The sequence below is a fragment of the Mustela erminea genome, chromosome 19 (genome assembly GCF_009829155.1).
Source record: "Mustela erminea isolate mMusErm1 chromosome 19, mMusErm1.Pri, whole genome shotgun sequence".
In the NCBI taxonomy this organism is placed as follows: Eukaryota; Metazoa; Chordata; class Mammalia; order Carnivora; family Mustelidae; genus Mustela; species Mustela erminea.
In genome coordinates, this window is record NC_045632.1 from 1,590,238 (window position 1) to 1,613,674 (window position 23,437).

At 45.5% G+C, this 23,437-nt stretch overlaps 1 protein-coding gene across 1 annotated transcript; it reads right to left on the bottom strand.

Annotated features, from left to right (window-relative positions):
* Positions 1 to 310: 310 nt before the first annotated feature.
* Positions 311 to 22,398, bottom strand: ZNF285 (zinc finger protein 285). The gene is made up of 4 exons (XM_032325354.1): positions 21,373 to 22,398; positions 12,623 to 12,680; positions 6,076 to 6,202; positions 311 to 3,378 (listed from the first exon to the last, which is right to left on the bottom strand). The coding sequence occupies exons 1-4, from the start codon at positions 21,423 to 21,425 to the stop codon at positions 1,724 to 1,726; spliced, it is 1,893 nt and encodes a 630-aa protein (XP_032181245.1). The 5' UTR covers positions 21,426 to 22,398; the 3' UTR covers positions 311 to 1,723.
* Positions 22,399 to 23,437: the final 1,039 nt, after the last annotated feature.

Consider the following 23,437-nt stretch of genomic DNA (forward strand, 5'->3'; position numbering starts at 1 on the left):
AATTTAAGGATCGTTTTATTTTATTTTGAATGGCTGTTCCATATATAAACCATAACTCATAGGAAATTATAATGTAAGAAAAACTAGGAGAAACACATGAGCCCAGAAGCTTGAGCCTGGCTTCCTCCATATTTCTCCCTATGTGCCTTTTCCCTTTGCTGAATTTTATCTGTATCTTCCATTGTAATAAACTGTAACCATGCATTAAAAAAAGAAAAAAAATGAAAACATGATCCAAATGAAGAAACTTAAAAATCAACTAAGATACTAAAAAAGACATTATTATTGAAGATGAAAAAAGATACTGTGACTATATCTCCTCCTCCCAAATCCATCTATAATCTCAAATTAAATCACAATTATGGAAGAAACTTGACAAATGAGTACCTCCTAAAACCCCATTTTTATTAAACAAGATTGTTGAGAAGTGGTGGTGTCAGAAGCCAGCTTCTGACAATGAACACTCTTGGTCTTCTGTTTAGTCACTTCAGTAAATACTAGTTTTACTTAATTCACTTTATTAAGACCATTTGCAGGATACCTAGTCGGATCAATTTCTTATTGACAAACTTTTCCCATTATTACACCTTACAGAGTTTCTCTAGTGCATGGGATTTCTTTATGTCTATAGACCGTACTTTTGCTAAAATTTTAGCACATGAACATTATCTGGAACATTTCTTTTTTATGCACAGACCAATGAATGAAGATTCTCACTGAAGAAGTCCTAGACACACCATTTTAGAAAGCTGCACTGACACATACAGCCTTAGCAACTTGAAAGTTTTGAGCTCAATTATAAAGTTGCTTTCTTATATGAACTCCAATGACCATGAAATATGTTGCTGTTAAATCCCTCTGTCATAGTCAGCAGAGCCTGGGCAATACTAGCAACAAATAAATTGCCAAAATAACAGTAGTATAAAACAGCAAATGTTTATTTCTTACTTGAGAAAAACAAAGTCCAACACAGGTCACATAACCACCTTCTACCAATCCAGCCTCCAAGGTCACCATGGCAGGAAAGATGGCCTGAGGACATCACAAGATGTTTCTAAGGCCATCTTAGTACATCACAAGATGTACTCTGTGGCTTGGCACTCTATCATGTGGACCAGCTCTTAACTGCAAGGGTTTCTGGGAATTGGAGTCTCTGTGTGACCAAGAAATGGAACCAGCGAGATGAACACAAGCCATGCCCATAAAGTATCACTTTTACAGAGCTTCTCCCTGTGTAGAAAATCTAATGGATTTGAAAACCTGAGAATGGACTTAGCAGACTGATAACATGGGTTTCATTTTTGAGCACTCTTCTGAGTCTTTCTAGTGGGTACTCTCTTTAAAAAAAAAAAAAAAAGCCTACAGATTTTGGCTGGCCTTAAGTCCCCATGGTACCCATCTCAATTATAATTTCCTTCCTGGGCATATCCACTCATGGAAAATTGATCTCCAACTATTGTCATTGCCACAAACTGTCCATCTATTAATTATCACTGCTCTGCCACTGCAGCATACGACAGTTGCTGGGAGTTCTGTAGAAGCTTTTGAGATCCACGTAGTTCCCTGGAATGCTCTTAAGAACCCCTTGCTTCAGAGCTGCAGGACGACATCATGGGTGGCAGCGTCCTTGTCCTTTGTTGCCCCAGCCCTCCAATGACTGAGTAAGCCTCTATCACCAGAAATACACAGACTTGCTTGGTTTCTTCATTGGCCCCTTTGAAAATTACATTGAGAGCGTTTCTGTCCTCTCATGCAGTTTTTGATGAGCAAGAAGGTCTGAGCTATGACTAAAGCCATTGCCGTGCCCACAACATGTATATTGGACCTCACTGGCATGGGATCGCTGGTGAGCCAGAAGATAAGAGTTACGACTGAAGCCCTTACCGCATTCTTTACACTTATAGGGCCTCTCTCCTGTGTGGACTCTGAGATGCACATGAAGGTCTGAATTCCGACTGAAGCCCTTACCACACTCAACACATTTATACGGTTTCTCTCTGGTGTGGTCTCTTTGATGCAAGTGAAAATACGAGCTGTAACTGAAGCCTTTACCACACACTTCACATCTGTAAGGCTTTTCCCCCGTGTGAACCCTCTCATGAGTGTGAAGAACTGAACTATATGCAAAAGCCTTTCCGCACACGTTGCATTTATAGGGCTTCTCCCCTGTGTGGACTCTCTGGTGAATGTGAAGGTGTGTGCTTTGGCTGAAGCCCTTTCCACACTCGCCACACCTGAAAGGCTTCTCCCCTGTGTGCAGCCTCTGGTGGACTTGAAGAACAGAGCTTGAACTGAAGCATTTGCCGCACTCACTGCATTTGTAGGGCTTCTCTCCAGTGTGGACTCTCTGGTGGACAAGAAGATTGGAGCTCTGATCAAAGCCCTTCCCACACTCTTCACATTTATAGGGCTTTTCCCCTGTGTGTACTCCCTGATGGATGCAAAGAAGTGACCTAAATCCGAACCCCTTCCCACACACGTCACATCTGTAGGGCATCTCTCCTGTGTGGACCCGGTGATGGTTGTGAAGAGAGGAGTTGCGCCTGAAGACCTTGCCACATTCGAGACATTTATAGGGTTTGTCTCCTGAGGGGCCATTTTGATATCTGGGAAGGGCTGGGTTCTGCTTGCTGCCCTCTGCCCACTCTCGACATTCATAAGCTTTGTCATCTGAACGAGTTTTAGAGTGAACAGTAAGATCTGAGCTCTGACTAAAGTCCTTTCCACACTGGTCACATCTACAAGACTTTTCACCTATGTGAGTGCTGGGATGAACAGGAGGGTCCGCACCACCTACGAAGCCCACACCATGGTTATGACATTTGATAGGTCGTGGTACCACAGGGACCACATTATGTTGTTTGGCTGCTGATTTCATAGCCAAGGGATTCCCACAGTCAGTGGATCTACAAGGTTTCTCCTCTTTACATTCTTGGGAATCATCATGATCACATGATGTCTGACTGACGTCATCAACACAGTGAGCACATCCATACAGTCTCTCTTCCACATGAATTCCCTCATATTGTCCTTGAGAATTCTGGGGCTCAGTCATCATGTTGGCTTCCCACCAAGATTCTGGGGTAAGAGCCTGTGTCATGCCTTTCCCTGCTGCGCCATCTTGATTTTCTAAATTAATGGTATTTATTACATAGTTGTCATGTTCAGAAACCTGAAGAGACTCTCCCGCCCACTCTTCACAGAGGGAAACATCTAAAGATTGCAGGCAATCTCCTTGAAGATTCATGACATGCTCCTGACTCACAGTTAATTCACTGATCCTTTGTTTCCAAATCTCCCAGCAGTAGAGCACTCCTTGAGAGAGATAACTCAATGCTTTTCCCTGAAGATGTGAAGTGTTGTTTTTAATCCTGTCTCCTATGAAGAGAAAGAGAATTTGGCTAAGAGAACAAGTAAGTCATCCCTCCAGAGGCTTTGAGAAATGAAGTAGGATGGGGTGGCCCCTGTTGATACAGGAAACCATCAGAATCATGGTACTTCTAATTCATGAGCTGTCCATTAAAATCAGATGTTGCAGAGAAATCAAAAGAAATTTTGGGAACAATTTATAAAGAAAGAAATTCACCTCCCTCCTATAAAAGCAGCTGATAGAACATCTTTAATCATTTTTCTACAAAAGGAATGGGGAAGGGGTACCTGGATGGCTCAGTTGGTTAAGCAACTGACTCCTGACTTCGGCTCAGGTCATGATTTCAGGGTCGTGAGATCAAGGCCCATATTCTCCCTCTTCTTCTCCCTCTTCCCCTCCTCCCACTTGCACACATTCTCTCTCAAAGCAAAAAAAAAAAAAAAAGGTATGGGGAAGACTTTCATGTGATTCAAGGTGTGTGCATATGTATATAGGAGACAACAATGGGAGTGCTGGACATGGTGACAGACACAAAGGATCACAAAGACTTTCCAAGATACCATATAAAGTTGCAGAAATAAGCAACAAGTCTTGTCTCACTTTACTGTCACATGAGGTGGGATTATCATGTATGTTTCTGCACAACCTGCCCAACTGTATGTGGTCAGCCTAAACAGCCATGGGGACTGTTATAGGGATAATATCGTGAAATAAGGTCCTGGGGTTGGTGGGGGAGGCAGATGTACACCTCTGAGGCAGGCTTAAAGAAACATCCTTTTCTCTGAGCTTCTCTGGATTCCACGAAGAGATGATGTCCACCAAGATCCTATAATCCATCCAGTAATCTTTTCCTTTTTTAAAAAAAAACAAGCAATTTCTACTCCCAATGTGGGGCTTGAGCTCATGACCTCAAGATCGAGAGTTGCAGGCTCTAAGATCCTGCAAATCCATTTCCTTAATATCTCCTCTTTAGGTAACTGCAGAATCTCAAACAGCCACACTTAGGAGAATGGAAAATGTGGACCTGTCAATGGCCTGGATCCACAGAAGTAAGATTGTGCCAAAGGGCCATAGAACATATGGAGATGAGGTAGAGGAGGGTGGTCCCACCCTTCGCACCCTAAAATGGGCTTCAGAATGGCAGGAACACAATGGTCAGGAGCATCTGGACACGGCTTCTCGTTCAAGGTAGTTTCTGAGTCATTTGATTGAATGTAACGTTAGTGTGTAAGGTGGTGTCAGAGAAAGGGGGAGTTGGAGTTCCCCACAAGAAGCCTAAAGGAGCAGTTCTTCAGTAGTTTCGATAGTGTCCATAGTAGGAAAAGCACCCATACCGTGACCCAGTAGGCACAAATAGACACCGATTTTTAACCAAAGCAGTTTTACCAGCTGATACTTACCTTCCTATGTGCAACATACTCTGATAAATTCTTTTGTGTTCTGGTCCATTAATCTATCATTCTTTTAAAAAACTGCTGATCATGGGGCACCTGGGTGGCTCAGTGGGTTAAGCCTCTGCCTTTGGCTCAGGTCATGATCTCAGGGTCCTGAGATGGAGCCCCACATCAGGCCCTCTGTTCAGTGGGGAGCCTGCTTCCCCCACCCCCGCCTGTCTCTCTGCCTAAATACTGCCTATCTCTCCCTCTCTGTCAAATAAATAAATAAAATCTTTAAAAATAAAACTCCCTGATGATCATGATACAGTAACTTGATTTCAGACTCACTGACAGTGTTGAATCCTGCAGACCAACCATATGTCTATAACCTATAGACATCATGGTACTTAGTTTAAAGGGTCTGGGGGCACCTGGGTGGCTCGGATGGTTAAGTGTCTGACTCTTGATTTAGGTTTGGGTCATATCTCAGGGTTGTGAGATCAATCTCCTCCTTGGGCTCCACATTGAGCCATGAAATCTGCTTAAGTTTCTCTCCCTCTCTCTCTGCTCCTTCCCCCACCTCCGCTCCCACATGTACACATACATGCTTTCTCTCTCTCTAAAATCAAAATCAAAATAGAACACAGGGTCTGCAGCCAGGTTAGGAGGGTTTGCAGCCTACTTCTTACAAGCTGTGTGACCATGGGCAAGTTATTTAACTTCTCTGTGCATCAGCTGTTTCCTTTGTAAAAGAAGGAATAGCAACCATGTCATAAACTAAACCAAGGTAATAGATAGAGCAGGTACCTGAACCTCTGTGACATTAAAATTAGATATTTATCAACAAGAAAGCAACGCAGCTGACACTTGTATCACACTCACTATACACCAGATCCCGGTTTAGTTCCTTTAACTCTAGTTTGTCCAAAACACTGGTTTTTCTGCAGAAGCAGTCAAGGGACCAAGACCCTTGGTAGTGTGTGAACTTTATGAACCTTGCTTTGCGAAACATGGAGCAGATGACAGCCTAAAATGAGAGTAGGCCAGGCTGGTCTCGCCAACTGTACCACCAACCCCATGGGCCTCGGGGTGCAAACTGTGAGGGTTGCCTCGCCAACACCTCACAGGGGACCATTTGCTCACATTCATCTGCTAAAACTCACTAACTTCGGGGGTCTCCTTGGCATGTGCGTCTCTCAAGTATTCACACCAGTGGCCAAAGTTTCTCTTTGTGCTCCAACTGGAATATTCTACCTGGTTTGCAGCTGATTATTTGAGGAAATAGGGCCCGTGGTTTGCGGCTTAGGTACAGAGGCTTATTGTCCTCACCCACTGAGACAACGTTCCTGAAGTTCTCCAGCATCACGTCCTGGTACAGGTTTATCTGGGTCTGGTCCAGCAGTGCCAGCTCCTCCTCCGTGAAGACCACAGCCACGTCCCTGAACGTCACAGTTTCCTAAAACATCAAGCACACGCCACATGGACCATCCACAGATGAGCACTGGCGGATGGGCACAGCTGGAAGCTTTGTGGATCCTTAGGTGACTGTCCTGCTCCAAACTCTGCAGCTCAAACCGCACTTTGCAATGCGGGAGCCAGGACTCTGCAAACACACAGAATCTGAGCACTGGCTCTGCGCGAGGCTCTGCCACTAGGGGGCGCAAGAGGGGCCTGCAAGGTTGGGGAGAAAGAAGGGACTTGTTCCTGGTCTGTTTGCCTCCTGTTCTGGTATCCTCTCTGTAATGCTACGCTCTGCTGGTGGCAGCAGTCCCTTTCCCTAGTGATAACAGAAGTCTGGGTCCCTGGTCCCTAGGCTTCTTTGCTGAGCTCTGAGATGCCAGCCAGCACCTCCTCTTCACGTTTTGGCTCCACATGGCCCGTCCTCTAAACTTCCAAGTTCCCATGATTCAGTCTCTCCCTCTGGTTCCCTCAGCCAGGCCAGCAGTTACTTCCCATAGCTGGTGCTTCCAAGATATTGCAGAGTTCTCTTTATCCCCTTAGCTACCCGTTGAATTACCCCTAGGTAGGACTAGGTAGGACTCCATACCTAGTCAACAATTCTATTAAGTTCTTTCTGTTCAAGTAGCCAGTGTCCTTTTTGTGTCCTGCACGGACCCTTACCAGTGCAGAAGAAATGAGAAATACAGAAGAAATTCAAAGTTTTGGGTAGGCCAAGTTTTTCTTCTTTTCTCCTCCTTGCCTGTGTCCCCGTTAACCATCCACAGTTGCACAAAGAATGTTCCAGTAAGCATCCAGGAACATCTGTCTCTGAGTGCGTGTAAAAGCATTTCTATAAAATAAACTCCCAGACCAGAGACTACTGAGTTACTTGGGTTATGCATATTTTACACTTTTATATTGTCCAAACTGCCCTCCAAAAAGTTCGTGCTGATACACTGACTTAGTAGTGTCTGGGTGTTCATTCCCTATCATACATCAAGACTTGATATTTTATTTTCTCTGTCACGGCAGATTAATCTACTTCTATTGGACTAAGCAGACAAAGCAACTAAAAGCATGGGCTGCCAGATTTTTTTTTAAGTAAAAAGTAAATTATTGGGACACTCAGGACCATCTGAGTATCAACTGAGTATTAAAAACAGTAGGATCAATAGTAGAATTACTGGCTCATATGGTAATTCAATTTTTAATTTTCTGAGGCACCTCCATACTGTCTTCCATAGCAGCTGCACCAATTTTCATTCCCAACAACAGTGCACAAAGATTCTTTTTATTCCACACACTGGCCAACACTTGTTATTTCTTGTGTTTTTATTTTAGTCGTTCTGACAGGAGTAAGGTGATATTTCATTGTGTGTGTGTGTTTAAGATTTTATTTATTTACTTGAGAGAGAGAGAACAAGAGAGAGCACAAGTGGGGGAAGATGTAGAAGGGCAGAGGGAGAAGCAGACTCCCCACTGAGCAGAGAGCCCGATGCGGGGCTCGATCCCAGGACCCTGGGATCATGACCTGAGTTGAAGGCAGAGGCTTTAACCCACTGAGCCACCCAGGCGCCCTCTCATTGTGGTTCTGATTTGCATTTCCCTGACGATGAGTGATGTTGAGCATCTTTTTCATGCGTCTGTTGTCCATCTGCATGTCTTCTTTGTAAAAATGTCTATTTGTGTACTCTACTCCTTTTTATTTTTATTTTTTTTTTTAAAGATTTTATTTATTTATTTGACAGAAATCACAAGCAGATGGAGAGGCAGGCAGAGAGAGAGAGAAGCAGGCTCTCCGCTGAGCAGAGAGCCCGATGTGGGACTCGATCCCAGGACTCTGAGATCATGACCTGAGCCGAAGGCAGCGGCTTAACCCACTGAGCCACCCAGGCGCCCCTCTACTCCTTTTTAAATTGGATTATTTGGCATTTTTTGGTGTTGAGTTGTGTAAGTTCTTTACATATTTTGGATATTAACCCTTATCAGAGAGAGCATTTATAAATATCTTCTCCCATCCAGTAAACTGTCTTTGTTTTGTTTCTGGATTCCTTCTCTGTGCAAAAACTTTTTATTTTGCTGTTGCCCCAAGAGTTTAATTTTGCTTTTTGTTTTTCTTCCCAGAGGAGACATATCCAGAAAAATGTTTCTACTGCTAATGTCAAAGAAATAACTGCCTACATTTTCTTCTAGGAATTTAATGGATTTCAGGTCCCACATTTAGGTCTTTAATCCATTCGGAGTTTGTTTTTTTTTTTTTTTTTTTTAAAGATTTTATTTATTTATTTGACAGAGAGAGATCACAAGCACAAGTAGATAGAGAGGCAGGCAGAGAGAGAGAGAGAGGGAAGCAGGCTCCCTGCTGAGCAGAGAGCCCGATGCGGGCCTCGATCCCAGGACCCTGAGATCATGACCTGAGCCGAAGGCAGCGGCTTAACCCACTGAGCCACCCAGGCGCCCCGGAGTTTGTTTTTATGTCTGGTATTTACCCAAAGGAAATGAAAGCACTAATTCAGAAAGGTATATGCACCCATATGATCACTGTAACATTATTTACAATACGCAAGATGTGGAAGCAATGCAAGTGCCTATCGATATAGATGAATGGATAAAGAAGATGCGGTATATATATACAATGGAATATTCTTCAGCCATAAAAAGGAATGACATCTTGCCATCTGGAGGGAGCTAGACGGGATAATGTTAACTGAAATAAGGCACTCAGAGAAAGACAAATACCATATTGTTTTCACTCACAGGTGGAATTTAAGGGAAAAAAAAAGATTAAAGGAAAACAAAGAGACAAACAACAAACCAAACTCTTAAATACAGAGAACCAACTGGTGGTTGCCAGAGGGGAGGTGGGTGGGGACGTGGGGGAAACAGATAGAGGGGATTACGAGCACACTTATCGCCATGAGCACCGAAAAATGAAAAACACATGGGATTGTTGAATCATTACATTGTACCCTTGAAACTCTAACACTGTATGTTAATTTTACTTGAATAAAAAAAGAAATGACTTGAGTGTGATGGCAGTAATGTGGGAATGTAGGAAAACACCCTTATTCTTAGTAGATACATACAGAAGTATTTAAGGAAGAATAATTGTGATGCTTATGAGCTTCTTATGCAGCTCAAAAATGCTTCCAACCACAGCTGTGAGAAGTTACGACGTATTTCACAAAGAATTTATTCCTAAACCTGACAATTGGGGCACCTGGGTGGCTCAGTTGTTAAGCGTCTGCTTTCAGCTCAGGTCATGGTCTTGGGGTCCTGGGATCAAGCCCGCATCGGGCTCCCTACTCAGCAGGAAGCCTGCTTCTCCCTCTCCCACTCCCCCTGCTTGTGTTCCCTCTCTTGCTGTGTCTCTCACTGTCAAATAAGTAGATTAAAATCTTTTAAAAAAATCACACCTGACAATTACTGAAAACAAAAACTAGGGGGGGCATTATGGCACTTCATGCTTGTGTCCCCCCGAAATTCATATGTCGACATCTTATCCCTCAAGGGGATAGTATTAAAACGTGGGGCTTTTAGGAGGTGATCAGGTCATGAGAGTGGAGCCTCATGTACCGGATTAGGGCCCTCAGAAAAGGCTTCCCATAGAGCTCACCCCTTCTGCCATGTGAGGACACAGCAAGAAGATGACCGCCTATTAATCCAAAGTAGGCCCTCACCAAACACCATGTCTGCCACATTGATCTTGGACTTCCTAGTCTCCAGAGCTGTGAAAATAAGTTTCCTTTGTTCCTAGACCCCCTGATATATCTTAGCAGCACTGCTTTCCCTGTTGGGAGGTGACAAAATACAGTTGGAGCAAGTGGGCCAGGAAGTACAGATACCCAAACAGCTGATGTGGGACAGACACTAGGGAGAAGGGGTTAGGAATGCAGGCTCGCCCAGCCTAACCCCCTATTCCCTTCTTGGCCTCAACTGTCTGAAAAAAACGAAAAACCCATTTTCCACCACCCTTTGCCATTGGGTGGGCCCCTCGCTGGGGTCCCCTGCAGAGACTGTCACACAATGCAGGTACAAGGACAGTCCCAAAGTACTCATAAACCAGATGTATAAACCAACACAGGTATAATCAAAGATTTTAAAATCATTTTCTCAGCTCGCAGCACCATCTATGAAGGCCTCTTGTAAAAGCTGGAACCTAAATTTGCTCAAGGACTTAGTGCTCCCACTTAAAGGAAACATTGTAGCTACAGGAACCCACTGAATGACACCAAAAAGAGGCATTTTTGAGATAATCAGGGAGAACTGGTTATTGCTGAGGTATTAGATGATGCCCAAGAATTACTGATCACCTCAGCCATTTCTTTTTTTTTTTATTTTTTTATTTTTTTAAAAATATTTTATTTATTTATTTGAGAGAGAGACAGTGAAAGAGAGTATGAGCAAGGAGAAGGTCAGAGAGAGAAGCAGACTCCCCGTGGATCTGGGAGTCCGATGCGGGACTCGATCCCGGGACTCTAGGATCATGACCTGAGCTGAAAGCAGTCGCTTAACCAACTGAGCCACCCAGGCGCCCATCTCAGCCATTTCTTTTATATTTTCGGTAGAAATAGACAGTGGTAAATTAGACTGCTATTCAGCAAATAGCATGCTCCCCACTTCCACACTCCCCACTTCCACAAGGATCAGTGCGTACTTCCTTGCCCCTTGACCTTGGATTTGGCCCTGTGACTTGTTCCCGTTCTGAGGCTGGGCCTTCAGAGGTCTGGCAGGTTCCGCTTGCTTCCTTGGCCCTCTCCCCACACCCATCACGTCTGTGCTAACCAGTACAAAGGTGCCACCATTAACAGAGCACTACCAAAGAAATACCTCCAGCGGTATCTGGGGACCCAGTGGCAACACTTGGGGAAACTGTTATCAGAGACTGGAAAATATGGTAGCCCCTGGGTGATACAGTGTGAAACATTTGGTAAAACAGTCATTGGCAGTAACGTAAGATGGAAAATGCACTTAATGGGACTCAGTGTGGACCCGGGCAAGACAGAAATGAGTAATGAACTCAAAACAAAGCCAGTACAAAATGAAATAACATGTTATCCAGGGTATTCTTTTAAAATGCTTTGGGACATCCAACTCTTGGTTTCAGCTCAGGTTGTGATCTCAGCGTCATGAAATCAAGCCCTGGATTGAACTCCGTGCTCAGTGTGGAGTCTGGTTAAGCCCCTCTCTCCCTCTCTCTCAAATAAATAAATAAATAAACCCTAAAATAAAATAAAATGCTTTGTGAAAGAAAAAAGGAAATGGAAAAGATAGATTAAGCAGATGTGGCAAGATGTTGAAACTTGCACTATGGGGACTACACACAGAGATTCACAGTACTATTTTCTCTTTTTGAGTAATTTCATAATTAAAATATTTTTCATGATTTAAAAAAATCCTTGTTCTAACCTCTGATGGCCTTTTGAGGCATCAACTTGGCTAGACTATAGTCCTGTTGTTGAAGCAAACATTAATCTAGGTGTTGCTGTGAAGATATTTTATAGATGTGATTAAAGTCCATAATCAGATGACTTGGAGGGAAACTACTTTAAATAATCTGGGTGAGCCTTGTATAATCAGTTGAAGGGCTTCAAGCCCAGAGCTGTGGCTTCCCTAAGAGAAGAAATTCTACCTGTAGACAGTAGCATCAGTCTATGTCTAAGAATTCCAACCTGCCCTGAGATTTCCAGTCCCCACAGTCACAGAAAATAAACTTCTTACAAATCTTAATATATATCTCATACTGTTTCCATTTCACTGGTTGAACCCTAATGGATACATCCACACTTATATCTTGCTACTGCTGTGGACTGGACCCAGTGCCACTCCAAGTGTGGTCTTGTACATACCAACCCCAACCATGCACTCAGAGGTTGTGACAATACTTCATTGCTACAAGGCTTTCTGAATGCAGGGCACCTGGATGGCTCAGTTGGTTAAGTGACCAACTCTTGGTTTTGGCTCAGGTCATGATCTCAGCGTCATGGGATCCAACCCTGATGGATCCATGCTTGGTGGGGAGTCTGCTTCTCCCCCCCCTCTCCTTTTGTCCCCCCTCCACCCCCCCCCCACTCTCTCTTTCTCTCTCTCTCTCAAATAAATAAATAAATAAATAAATAAATAAATAAATCTTTTTGAAAAAGAGTTTCTGAACCCTTACTCTGGATTGCTTTATTGCTCTCTCAGTGATAAGCAGCTCATGGACTGGCACTTGTGTGTGAACTTCACCTGGACATCTGGACATCTGAGAGCCTGTTTTGTTATGTCTGCAAAGGGAGTGGCACCACCAGTCTCCCACAGCGGTTACGAGCAAGGAAAAGCACCCAACATGGAGCCGTCCCTCAGAAATGGGTGACCTCCCTTCAGAGAATCGAGGTGTCCAGCTCCTTAGAAGTGACACTGGCCTTTAAGAGAGAGAAAGGAAACCTCAGCTTACCTGGAATTTAATCATACTGTCTTCCTCTTGGAAGGAGCAGGATCCTGAGAAAGCAGAGCTGCAAAGAAAGAATCCACGAGAGCATGGGTTTGACAAACTGTGAGTGAATCCTGGTTTCTCCTTGTCTGTACAATTTTCTCACACATTCTTCTCTCCCGAGATCGCTTTATCTCTCTCATTCCCAACAGACTCCCTCCCACCTCCTCAAGCCTTGTTCCCCTGCCCCCACTCCACCTGGATTCTTGTAGAACTCCTATCTCTCTCCCCAAGCCTTTGGGTCCAAATTGCCACACTTTTTCTTGTTCATAGATCTGTGAATGTGTTGGCGTCACCCATATCCTAATTACTCTGGAAAAGAGGCTCCAGAATTCCTGACTTGGACAGGGATCTCAGAATGACAGCAGACCTCCCTCTGTGTCCACTTTCTTGTGCGAGACTTGCTCTGAAGAACTTTCCGTTAGCTCAGATCTTAACTCATCTTCTAGAATGATCTCCCTCCAGCCCCCATTCCATCCTCTGGGGCTCTGTCACTTTTACAAATACTCTGGGGCTCTGTCACTTTTACAAATACTTCACGATATACCTACACCATGAAATACATCCCTTCTTCAAGATGTTTTTCTTCCATTTTCTGGAAATTATTATAATATACTGCTTCTGTCAGAACAGAGAAAGCAGAAACAGTCCTGACATACTAGATGCACGTCCACAGACACAGCACATCGGGCTCTCTGCTTCCAGAACCGGTTCTCTCCTAAGAGCCAATGATGCGTCAGCTTGACTTACGAGCACACATGCATCCACACACATGTGGGAGGGAGTTTGGTTTCCCAGATGTCTGGTTTCAAGCCCTCTTTGCCTTTATGAAGTTGGGGCCTGGGCAGAAACCAGATGGCACATTCAAATTTGAGGGGGGCAATTAATCAACAGACTACTTACAGGGGTATAGCTGGGCATAAGGAAGGCACGGGGGAGAAGGCACCATGCGGAGGAGTGACAGGCAGGTGCCATTAATACATCTGGGCCTGAAGTGGGTAACAGGAGGGAGATTCCTGGACCTGGAACAGAGTGTACAAAAGATCCCTGATGGGAACTGCAACTTTTTGTTGAGAAGGGCAGGTAGCCTACAGAGAGAATTGGGGAGACCAGATATTTCAATTCACTCTCCTCCCTCTCTCTCTCTGTCTCTCTCAAACTCTCCTATTGGGACTTCCCACTGGCCAAGGATAACCAGGCCAGAGGGCAGTGGCAGGCTCTCAGCGTGGATGGCAGGGTGGAAAGGTGAAGTCGATCTGGAGGTGGGTAACCGAGAGAAAGTGGCACGTGATGCCCCGAGACCCTTGTTTCCCCCACACCTGCCCAGGAGCACACAGCTCTCTCCCACAAATGCTCCTCTCGCTCACTCAACCCAGCCATCACTGGGATGGGAGTCCCTGCGGCAGGACAGAGAGCAGGTGCCCACAGCGACCTCTTGAGGGGAAGGGGACCCAACAGGAAAGCAGAAGTTGAGTTTGGAACTGCAACTGCCTGGAAACACAATCAGAAATACAAGCCCCAAGTTCTCCCCAAAGTCCTGCTTCCAGATTCCTGGCTCTTTTTCTCAGAATTTCTAGAGCATTCAGGACCGAGGAGAGAGACTAACCTGAACTCTTCTGGATATACCTAGCAATCAAGTGTAATTGTCTGGGGAACAGGATAAAGGCCATTTCTTCCATGTGTGTGAGAGACTAAATGTCATGAACTGATGACAAAGTCACATATCTGTGATCCGTGAGTATCTGAGCTGAAGGACTCTAGGAGGTCTAACTTTAGCCCTAAGGGCCAGAGGCTGGACTGCAGGCAGGGCTGTCTCTAGCCCCTGCCAATGCGCCTTTAGACTGATTAAAAAATGCATCCCTTCTTCAAGATGTTTTTCTCCCATTTGTTGGATGTCAGAACAGAGAAAGCACTTTTACTGCTCCTTGCTGAAAAACTGTGTGTGAGTCTTCTGTGTGAATGGCACAGCCTCAGTGTGGTCTCCTTGTGCAGAACCCAACCTGCACAAATGGGCACGGCAGTCGTACCCTCAGAAAGCCCGTCCAGAAACCTGAGACCAGGGGCTCCTGGGGGGCTCAGTCAGTTGAGCATCTGACTCGTGGTTTCAGCTCAGGTTCTGATCTCATGGTTCATGGGATTGAACCCCACACCAGACCCCTCACTAAGTGCACAGTCTGCTTGAAGATTCACTCCTTCTGCTCCCCCTTTCAAATAAAGAAATCTTGGGGCACCTGGGTGGCTCAGCGGGTTAAGCCTCTGCCTTTGGCTCAGGTCATGATCTCAGGGTCCAGAGATCGAGCCCCACATCAGGCTCTCTGCTCAGTAGGGAGCCTGATTCCTCCCTTCTCTCTCTCTGCCTGCCTCTGCCTACTTGTGATCTCTCTCTGTCAAATAAATAAATAAAATCTTAAAAAAAAAAACAAATAAGGAAATCCTAAAAAAAATCTAAGGGGTGTCCAAGTGGCGTGGTCAGTTAAGTGTCCAACTCTCGGTCCAGCTCAGAAACCATGATCTCAGGGTCCTGGGATCAAGCCCCATATGGGGCTCCACACTCAGTGGGGAACCTACTCTCCCTCTCCCTCTGCCCCTCCCAACCCCCGCATGCTCTCTCAAATAAATAAATCTTCAAAAAACAAAGAAAGAAACTCAAAGACTACTGAGACATGGCTGCGTGAATGTGACAAAGCCTATCACAGGCCACTCCAAGTGACCACAAAAATTAGGACGATGAAAGGGCTTTTCTAGTGACCTTCCCAAGTCCCCTGTCCATGAGGGTCATTCTTCTTTGGTCAAACCACAGGATCCTGCACTCACATCCACTATAACTTTTCATATTGTACGGCCCTTTTTCTGGTTACTTTTTGCTTTCTCTCCTGTAATGTGTGCTCCTGAAGAACGGAAATTACACTGTTCACGAACATGTGGCAAGTTTAGCATGTAATAGGTGCCAAATAAACCAATGAATGGACAAGTCTGGGCCTTTGCCAGACTTAATTCTCAGACTGAAAAGATCAGATGATGATATCAAAAGTGCAAGGAAAACTGCCCATAGGTGACCCATGCATGCAGTGCTAACTCTGGGAAAAGGCAGCAGACCCTAGCTGTTAAAAAAAAAAAAAAAAAAAAAAAAAAAAAAAAAAAAAGCAGGGGCGGGGGGGTGCACCTGGGTGGCTCCATCAGCTAAGCATCTGCCTTTGGCTCAGGTCATAATCCTGAGGTCCTATGATAGAGCTCCTTGTAGGGCTCCCTGCTCAGCGGGGGAATTTGCTTCTCCCTCTGCCCCTCTCCCCGTCCTGTGTGCTTTCTCTCTCTGTCTCTTACTCTCTCTCTCAAGTAAATCAAATCTTAAAAAAAAAAAAAAAAAAAGACTCTGAAGCCACACTGCTGGGCTGACTATATGCCCTTGGGCAAACTATCTCCTGGTGCCTCAGTTCCTTCCCGTGTAAAGACAGGATATTGAGAGAACCTATTTCTCAGTGTCATGTGGGAACTCGGTAAGTCATCACATGGGAAGTGCTCAAGGCAGCGTGTGGCATACAATGTCCACCCTTGTGTACTGGACTGCCCACTAAGTGCTCCAGGTGTCAAAGTAAAATTCAGTCTCAGGGTAGACAAACTAGGGGGGAGAGAGTTGAGCAAATAAATTCACAGGAATGCGAGAAGTTCTGCAACACATATTCCACAAGACCGAACAAAGACCCAGGGAACAGGAAGCCGGCACACCCCAGAAGGGGCCCAAGCTGTCAGGGGTTTTGGAGAGATGATAATTGAGCTGTAGCTGAGGACTGAGGAAACAGCAGGCACTTGTCAAACTGACATGAAGTGTAAGGGCCTACTTAGCCAGAGCAGGCCATTTTGTTGTTTATGCAGTAAACTTAGATTGAATCTGCCCCTTCCCCTTAGAGGAAAGTGCTTAGAAACAGAACTGGTGAAATATGGCCAAATAGCCCCCAATAATGGAGCACAGATACCAGGACATGTCAGGCTGGGCAGAGATAATGGAGTCCAGATACAAGGACATGTCCAGCCAGGTGGAAACATCCAACTAAGGGAAAGCACACGTATTACCTCCCTACCCGCCAAGGACGTGTTCCGCCAGGTGGAGACATCCAATCAGGAAAGATCCTCGCTAACCACCCAAAAATGTGGGCCCTGCCTTTTGGGCGCCAATTCTGACCAGAGTGATAGGCTAGTTCAAATAACTACTATAGGGTGAATTGTAATTCAGTTGGCCACCTGTGTGTGGCCAGACTCAACCACATGGCCTTTGCTCTATAAAAGTTAATCTGTGAGGCTGGGAAGGGTTGCCTCTTTGCAAGAGACGGCCCTGGCCGGTCAGTTTGATAGATGCTTGGCATGAAATACAGCTTTGCTTGACCTTCACTTTGTATCAGTCTCGTCCTTTTGTCTATGGACCCTTTCAGAAGGAAAAGGCTAATGAGCAAGGGTGGCCTTGCGGGTGAAAAAAACACGAGTGCAGAATGCTGGGGTCCCATCAAAGGCCAGGACGCAGGCTCGCAGGGCCAGGTGGCTGAGATAATGCTGGGAACATCACCAGGGGCCATACCCTAGAGAATCTCAAAGAGCCTGAACACTGTGTGGCTATTATTATCATCCTGCAAGTCTGGGTTTGGGAGTCACTTCCTCAGGAAGCCCTCCTTGATAACCCCCACTATATTAGGTACTGTCTGCAACCTTCCAAGCTGCACAGACTGGGTGGCTTACAAACAACAGAAATTTCTTTTTTTTTTTTTTTAAAGATTTTATGTATTTATTTGACGGAGATTGCAAGTAGGCAGCGAGGCAGGAAGAGAGAGAGAGAGGGAAGCTTGATCCCAGGACCCTGGGGTCATGACCTGAGCTGAAGGCAGAGGCTTTAACCCAGTGAGCCACCCAGGTGCCCCCAGAAATTTATTTCTCACAGTCCTGGAGGCTGGGAGCTCATGATAAGGGTGCCAGCACCATGCAGGGAGCGCCATCTTCTGGATTACAGACTTCCTGCTTCATCCCCACAGGGCTGAATGAGTAGGAGAGCTTTCTAGAGCTTCCTTTATAAGGGCACTGATCTCGTTCATGAGGGCTCTGCCCTCATGCCATGATCACCTTCCAAAGCCCTACCTCTTAATACCACCCCATTGGTCCTTAGCATTTCCACGTATGAATTTCAGGGGATACAAACACTCAGACCATGGCAGGTAGCTACCGTGGCTGGCATTTCTCCTCTTGGTGAAGCACTACACTACACTGTGGCTGCATAACTCTCTTCCACCTTTGCTATAAGCTCAGGGAGAACAAGGATGGCATTTTCTCATTCAACACATATTTATTAAGTGCCTACTGTCTGCCAGGCTGTGATCTGGACACTGAAGACAGAGCAGTGATAAGGGCTATGGAGACAAAAAACGGGGTGGCAGGGAGATCGGGAGTGAAATGGAGTGTTCAGGAGAAGACTCACCAGGGTGATCTGTAGGAAAAGACCTAACAAAGCAAGAGAGTGAACAACACAAGCATCGGTACAAAGAGCATTCTAGACGGAGGGAACAGCAAACACCAGGACCCGGAGGCAGCAGCGTGCATGGCATGTGGCTGATGTGGAGTGAGCGAGGGAAGGAGCACTGGGAGATGAAATAAAAGGAAATGTGGGCCACATGGCATGCGGTCTTCTAGGCCATTTCAAGGACTTTGGCTGTTGCTCTCATTACATGGCAACAACGGGAGGAACGCGAACAGGAGAGTGACATGATCTCACTTTAGGTATCAGCAGGATTCCTCTGGCTGCTGTTAAGGAGGGACTAGCAGTGGCAAGAGGGGGAGCAGGAAGACCCGGTAGGAGGTTTTCCCGATAAGCTGGCAAGGGATGATGGGCATTGGGTCAGGGAAGCAGAGGTGGAGGTAGTGAGAAGTTGCCGGGGTCTGCATTTCTTTGAAGATACAGTCGATGGGATCTGCTGATCACTTGCATCTGGGGTGGAAAGCGGGGAGTGGAGGCTTTGACCTCAGGGCCTGGAAGGATGGAGTTGCCATTTACAGAAATGGGGATGGCGGGGGCCGGTTCTGTGGAGGAGCAGGAGCTCAGTTTTGGAAATATTAGGTTTGAGGTGCAGAGCTAGAAGATAAAATTATCCTGTTCACAGGAGACAAAAGACATAAAACACCTATGAATCAATTTCTTTAGGAAAAAGAAAAACCTCAGAATTTTATTGAAACACCTTAAGCACAGTCACGGAGCTCACAGTGACTCCCAGGGCCCAGGGGTCTAGATTGAGGGGAAATTCATAACATATTGGAAAACTGTTTGGAAAATGTTTTATCATAAAAATTTCACACCCAGGGCGCCTGGGTGGCTCAGTGGGTTAAAGCCTCTGCCTTCAGCTCAGGTCATGATCTCAGGGTCCTGGGATCAAGCCCCACATCGGGCTCTCTGCTCAGTGGGGAGCCTGCTTCCTCCTCTCTCTCTGCCTGCCTCTCTGCCTACTTGTGATCTCTGTCAAACAAATAAATATAATCTTTAAAAAAAATTTCACACCCATTCAGAGGTAGACTGGAGAGTCTAATGAGCCCCCCAGGTATCAATCATTCAGCTTAATCAATTTTCACCACATGGTCTCTCTGGATTCAACTATACCTCTAGCCCTCCCCACGTCCTCGAGTATTATTTGGAAGTATATCCCTGACACCACATTCATCACATTGTTTAAATCAGAAATACTGCATCATGTCGCTCTAAAAGGTATGAAATAGTTTTAAAGGTGCTAATATTACACCTAAAATAATTACCTCAATTCTCCAATTTTATCAAATGTAGAGTTAGTTCTCAAAATTCTAATTTGTTCACAGCAATCGAACAATCCGCCATTTGCTCTTTGTCTTCCACGCCTCAAAGTTTGCATTCCCTGCCCCACAGCGTGATAGGTGAGGATGGGGTTAATAATTTGGGGCTGTTCTCTTTAAACTGTATTCAGATTTCTTTTTTTTTTTTTTTAAGATTTTATTTATTTGCCAGGGAGAGAGAGAGAGAAAGAGAGCGAGTACACACAGGCAGAAAGGCAGGCAGAGGCAGCGAGAGAAGCAGGTTCCCTGCCGAGCAAGGAGCCCGATGCGGGACTTGATACCAGGACCCTGGGATCATGAAGACAGCAGCTTAACCAACTGAGCCACCCAGGCATCCCTGTATTCGGATTTCTAACTAGAGAGAGGAGAAAAGTCAAGATGTAAGGAGAAAGAGTTAGAGGTCCCCCGAGAAAGATGAGACATAGCTTCTTGACATTAAGAAAAGTCATTTTAGTCATTCTGGGTCCCAGCCATCTTGAGATTGAAGCCTGACTGGCACTATGTGCCCAAAGCACCTTCCTCGAAGAATTTCCTGGGATATGTTGAAATTGCAAAATAGAGTTATTAATTAAATAGTTAATAATTTTAAGGGAACAAAAGAATGGAAGAATAAATAGCCACTATCAGGACAGGAGATAGCCTGATCCTATCCGGGACAATCAATCAACTGTAATAATTTGCAGGGCTCATTCAAACGTGAAGAGTGAGCAGAAGCACGTTCTTGAGTTCTCTTTTTAGGATCTAAACCCCTTTGAGCACCCGGATAACAGACCAACTGAAGCCAGGGAATTGATGATGCTGATCCTTGCCAGCCCTCAGGACTTCCATCAGATCTGAACTCTGCCACCTAAGATGACTTATGCCCCCCAGTTCCAGGCTGAATTCCTCATTGCACAAGGCCCTCCATGACTATGTATGCACCATTATCTTAAAACTTCCCAATTGGTGCCTGGGTGGCTCAGTAGGTTAAAGCCTCTGCCTTTGGCTCAGGTCATGATCTCAGAGTCCTGGGATGGAGCCCTGCATCAGGCTTTCTGCTCAGCGGGGAGCCTGCCTCCCCCCTCTCTCTGCCTGCCTCTCTGCCTACTTGTAATCTCTGTCTGTCAAATAAATAAATAAAATCTTAAAACTTCCCCAGTTTTGTTATTCCAGGAGACACTGCTTTGGAAAATATACCCCCCTCCCCGGCAATGTGTTCTCCTTTATTCGTTGCAAGTAAAATCCTTCCTTTTCCTGTTTTTTGTTTTTTGTTTTTCTTGGTTGTGTCTTTTGGCTTACCACCCACCAAGAAGTGAACCCAGTCTGGGGGAACAAAGATGCCACCCCACCCCAGAGTCGGAACTGCCCCATCCCAAAAACAGCGTTCAGAATCCAAGACTCCAAGAACCTCGGGCTGCTGAGCCCGAATCGCCCCCCAAGCCAAGGCCAGGAATGTACAGCCCAAGTGGTTCCCCATACTCGGAGATGAACTGCTTGAGCGGATCCCTCTCCGCAGTCAAGGGACACTTGGCCCAAACGATTATCCCCGCAAACTTGAGCCAACGCCCTCCTGTTCCCGCCCCGGGCCAGAGATGCGCATTCTAAGCCTGACACCAGCCCCAGTGCGGGGACGCACAGCCCCTACCCCGAAACCTGCACCGGTGCTACCGCAGTCAGACCCCCAAACCGAGCTCAAGCTCATCCCACCTCTCCCCACCTCTTCCCAGAGAACGCCAGGCGAACCCCTCAACACTTCGCCCCGCCTCGGGGGTTCTTCCATTGGCCAACAGTCCCTGCTTCCAACTCCTCCCACCCGCCAACACTGCCGGGTCACAGCTACACACCCCCACCACCCCCATCACCCCCGACGCCTCCGAAGGGAGCGCGGTCGCGACCGGACTCACCTCAGGGCCCCAAACAATGTCGCCCACAGCGAGCGCCTCTGCCCAAAGCGCATGAGCAGGAAGCCTGTGGACTACACCCCCCAGAAGTCCCTGCGCCGCAGTGGCGCCGCGCCGGGAGGCTGCGTGGGGGATCCGTGGTCCTGCTGGGGGGCCACCTGCACGCTTGCCATTTATTTAAAACAACAATAATAATAACAATCGCAATGGAGATAAAATAACAGTGAAATGTTAACGACAATTAAGGCAAATCACCGTCCACCCGTGATACTAAGGAGGGGCAAGCTTCAATAATCCCACCACCTGGAAATCAGCACCTGTTCCCAGTTTAGTGAAAACCCTTATAGGATCTTATTCTGTAGAAGTATACCCTTTAATTTTATAAACGCGCGACTTTTCCACTAAAACTCATTTAAATACCCTTTTCACGGTTTGTTTCTATTAAAGGGACTCTAGAAAATCTTCCACATTTGACAGCTGACAGTCCGCTAATATGTTTCCCTTTCTCTGGCGAAGCAGAGAGGATTAAAAACCAGTGCCTTCTGCTTTGAATCAGGTAATAGCACGAGTCTGGGAGTGGAAGGGGTCTTATAAGAACACATATTTTCACAAATCATGAAGACGTGGAACATTTTCGGATTCCCTTTGAGAAGTCTCCCCTATTGGTACTTAACTTTTGCATTTTAAGATTACTGTTAAACAAAGTTTCTTTTTGTGCCATCATGGGGGAAGAAAACTGTATAAGGATTTCACCAGAGGCCCAAAGTTCTGGCCTGGAGGAAAGCACCAAAAAGAAAAAAACAAAAACAAAAACCACACACACACACACAAAACCGGTGAGAACATCCTGTCTTTGCCACCTTTAGTCCTATACTAGACAGATAATTGAAGACCCCCACCTCCTAGCAGCTGGCCAGAGGGGGACACATCATATCCATATATACAGCCTGGCGTTGCAACTCATGACACATACAGGGGACAGCAAGATTCTTTCGGATTAACTCTGCCTTTTGATGTCTTGATGTTAGTTTCATGGCGGTTAAAAAAAAAAAAAAAAAAAAAAACTAGCAAGATCTGCCAGAGAGAAGGGAGTGACCTTTAATTTTGGCAGATCCTAAAACAGTCCTTTTACAGGATGGAGGAAGAGTTTTCCTTTGACATGCTTCAGTAGTATCTGTGATTCTGTATTAAGTATGTCAAACTTCCACATCTGAGTTAATTTATTCCTTCTAGTCTTTTTTTTTTTTTTTAACCTTATTTTCTATTACTTTCCCCCTTGCCCATTTGGTCCACTAACAGGTCGGGTCAGTAGTGTCCCCAGTGCTTAGACACACAGTGCCTGACACATAGTAACTACTGATTAGCCAAAGGTCAGTCAGAAATAACAATTCGAGAAGTTGGATATGCAAGCCCTGCATGGCCATATTACATGATACCATGTTACACTGTGACACTGGGGTCCAAGGCAAAGCCAGGCTTAGCTTGTTTTCATAGCTCCGAGCAACACATCTGAATGCAGGACATCTCCAAAGTGAGAATAAACCAAATTTAATTTCTGACCTACCATGATACACCCTCGTCCTGGTAGGCTGAAATACTGAGTTGGTGTATTTCATTCTCCATCTCGTGCTGGAATAAAAATAGGCTGGGTTTTACACCTTGGATATTTATATTCAGGCTAAGGACTGTTCTGAGGAACAGTTACAATTTGTCTGGACCCACAAAATCTACTCGGAAATAGGTATCTTGGGACACCTGGATTGCTCAGTCTTTCAAGTGTCTGCTTTCGGACCCCAGAGTCCTGGGACTGAGCCCTCCCTGCTTCTCCCTCTCCTTTTGCTCATGCTCTCTCTAATAAATAAACTTTAAAAAAATTTAGAAAAGGGAAACATATTCTAAGTCTCTGACTCTACCTTATAAAATGATCACTTGTCACCTGTTGGCAAAATACAATGTTACTATCACAATCAACTTTATATTCTATACCAGACTTATCCGCTCTACCAACCCACTTCAGCTAGAGAAAACTCATTCACCATCATTCTTTGTAGGCTACCAACCATTCAGT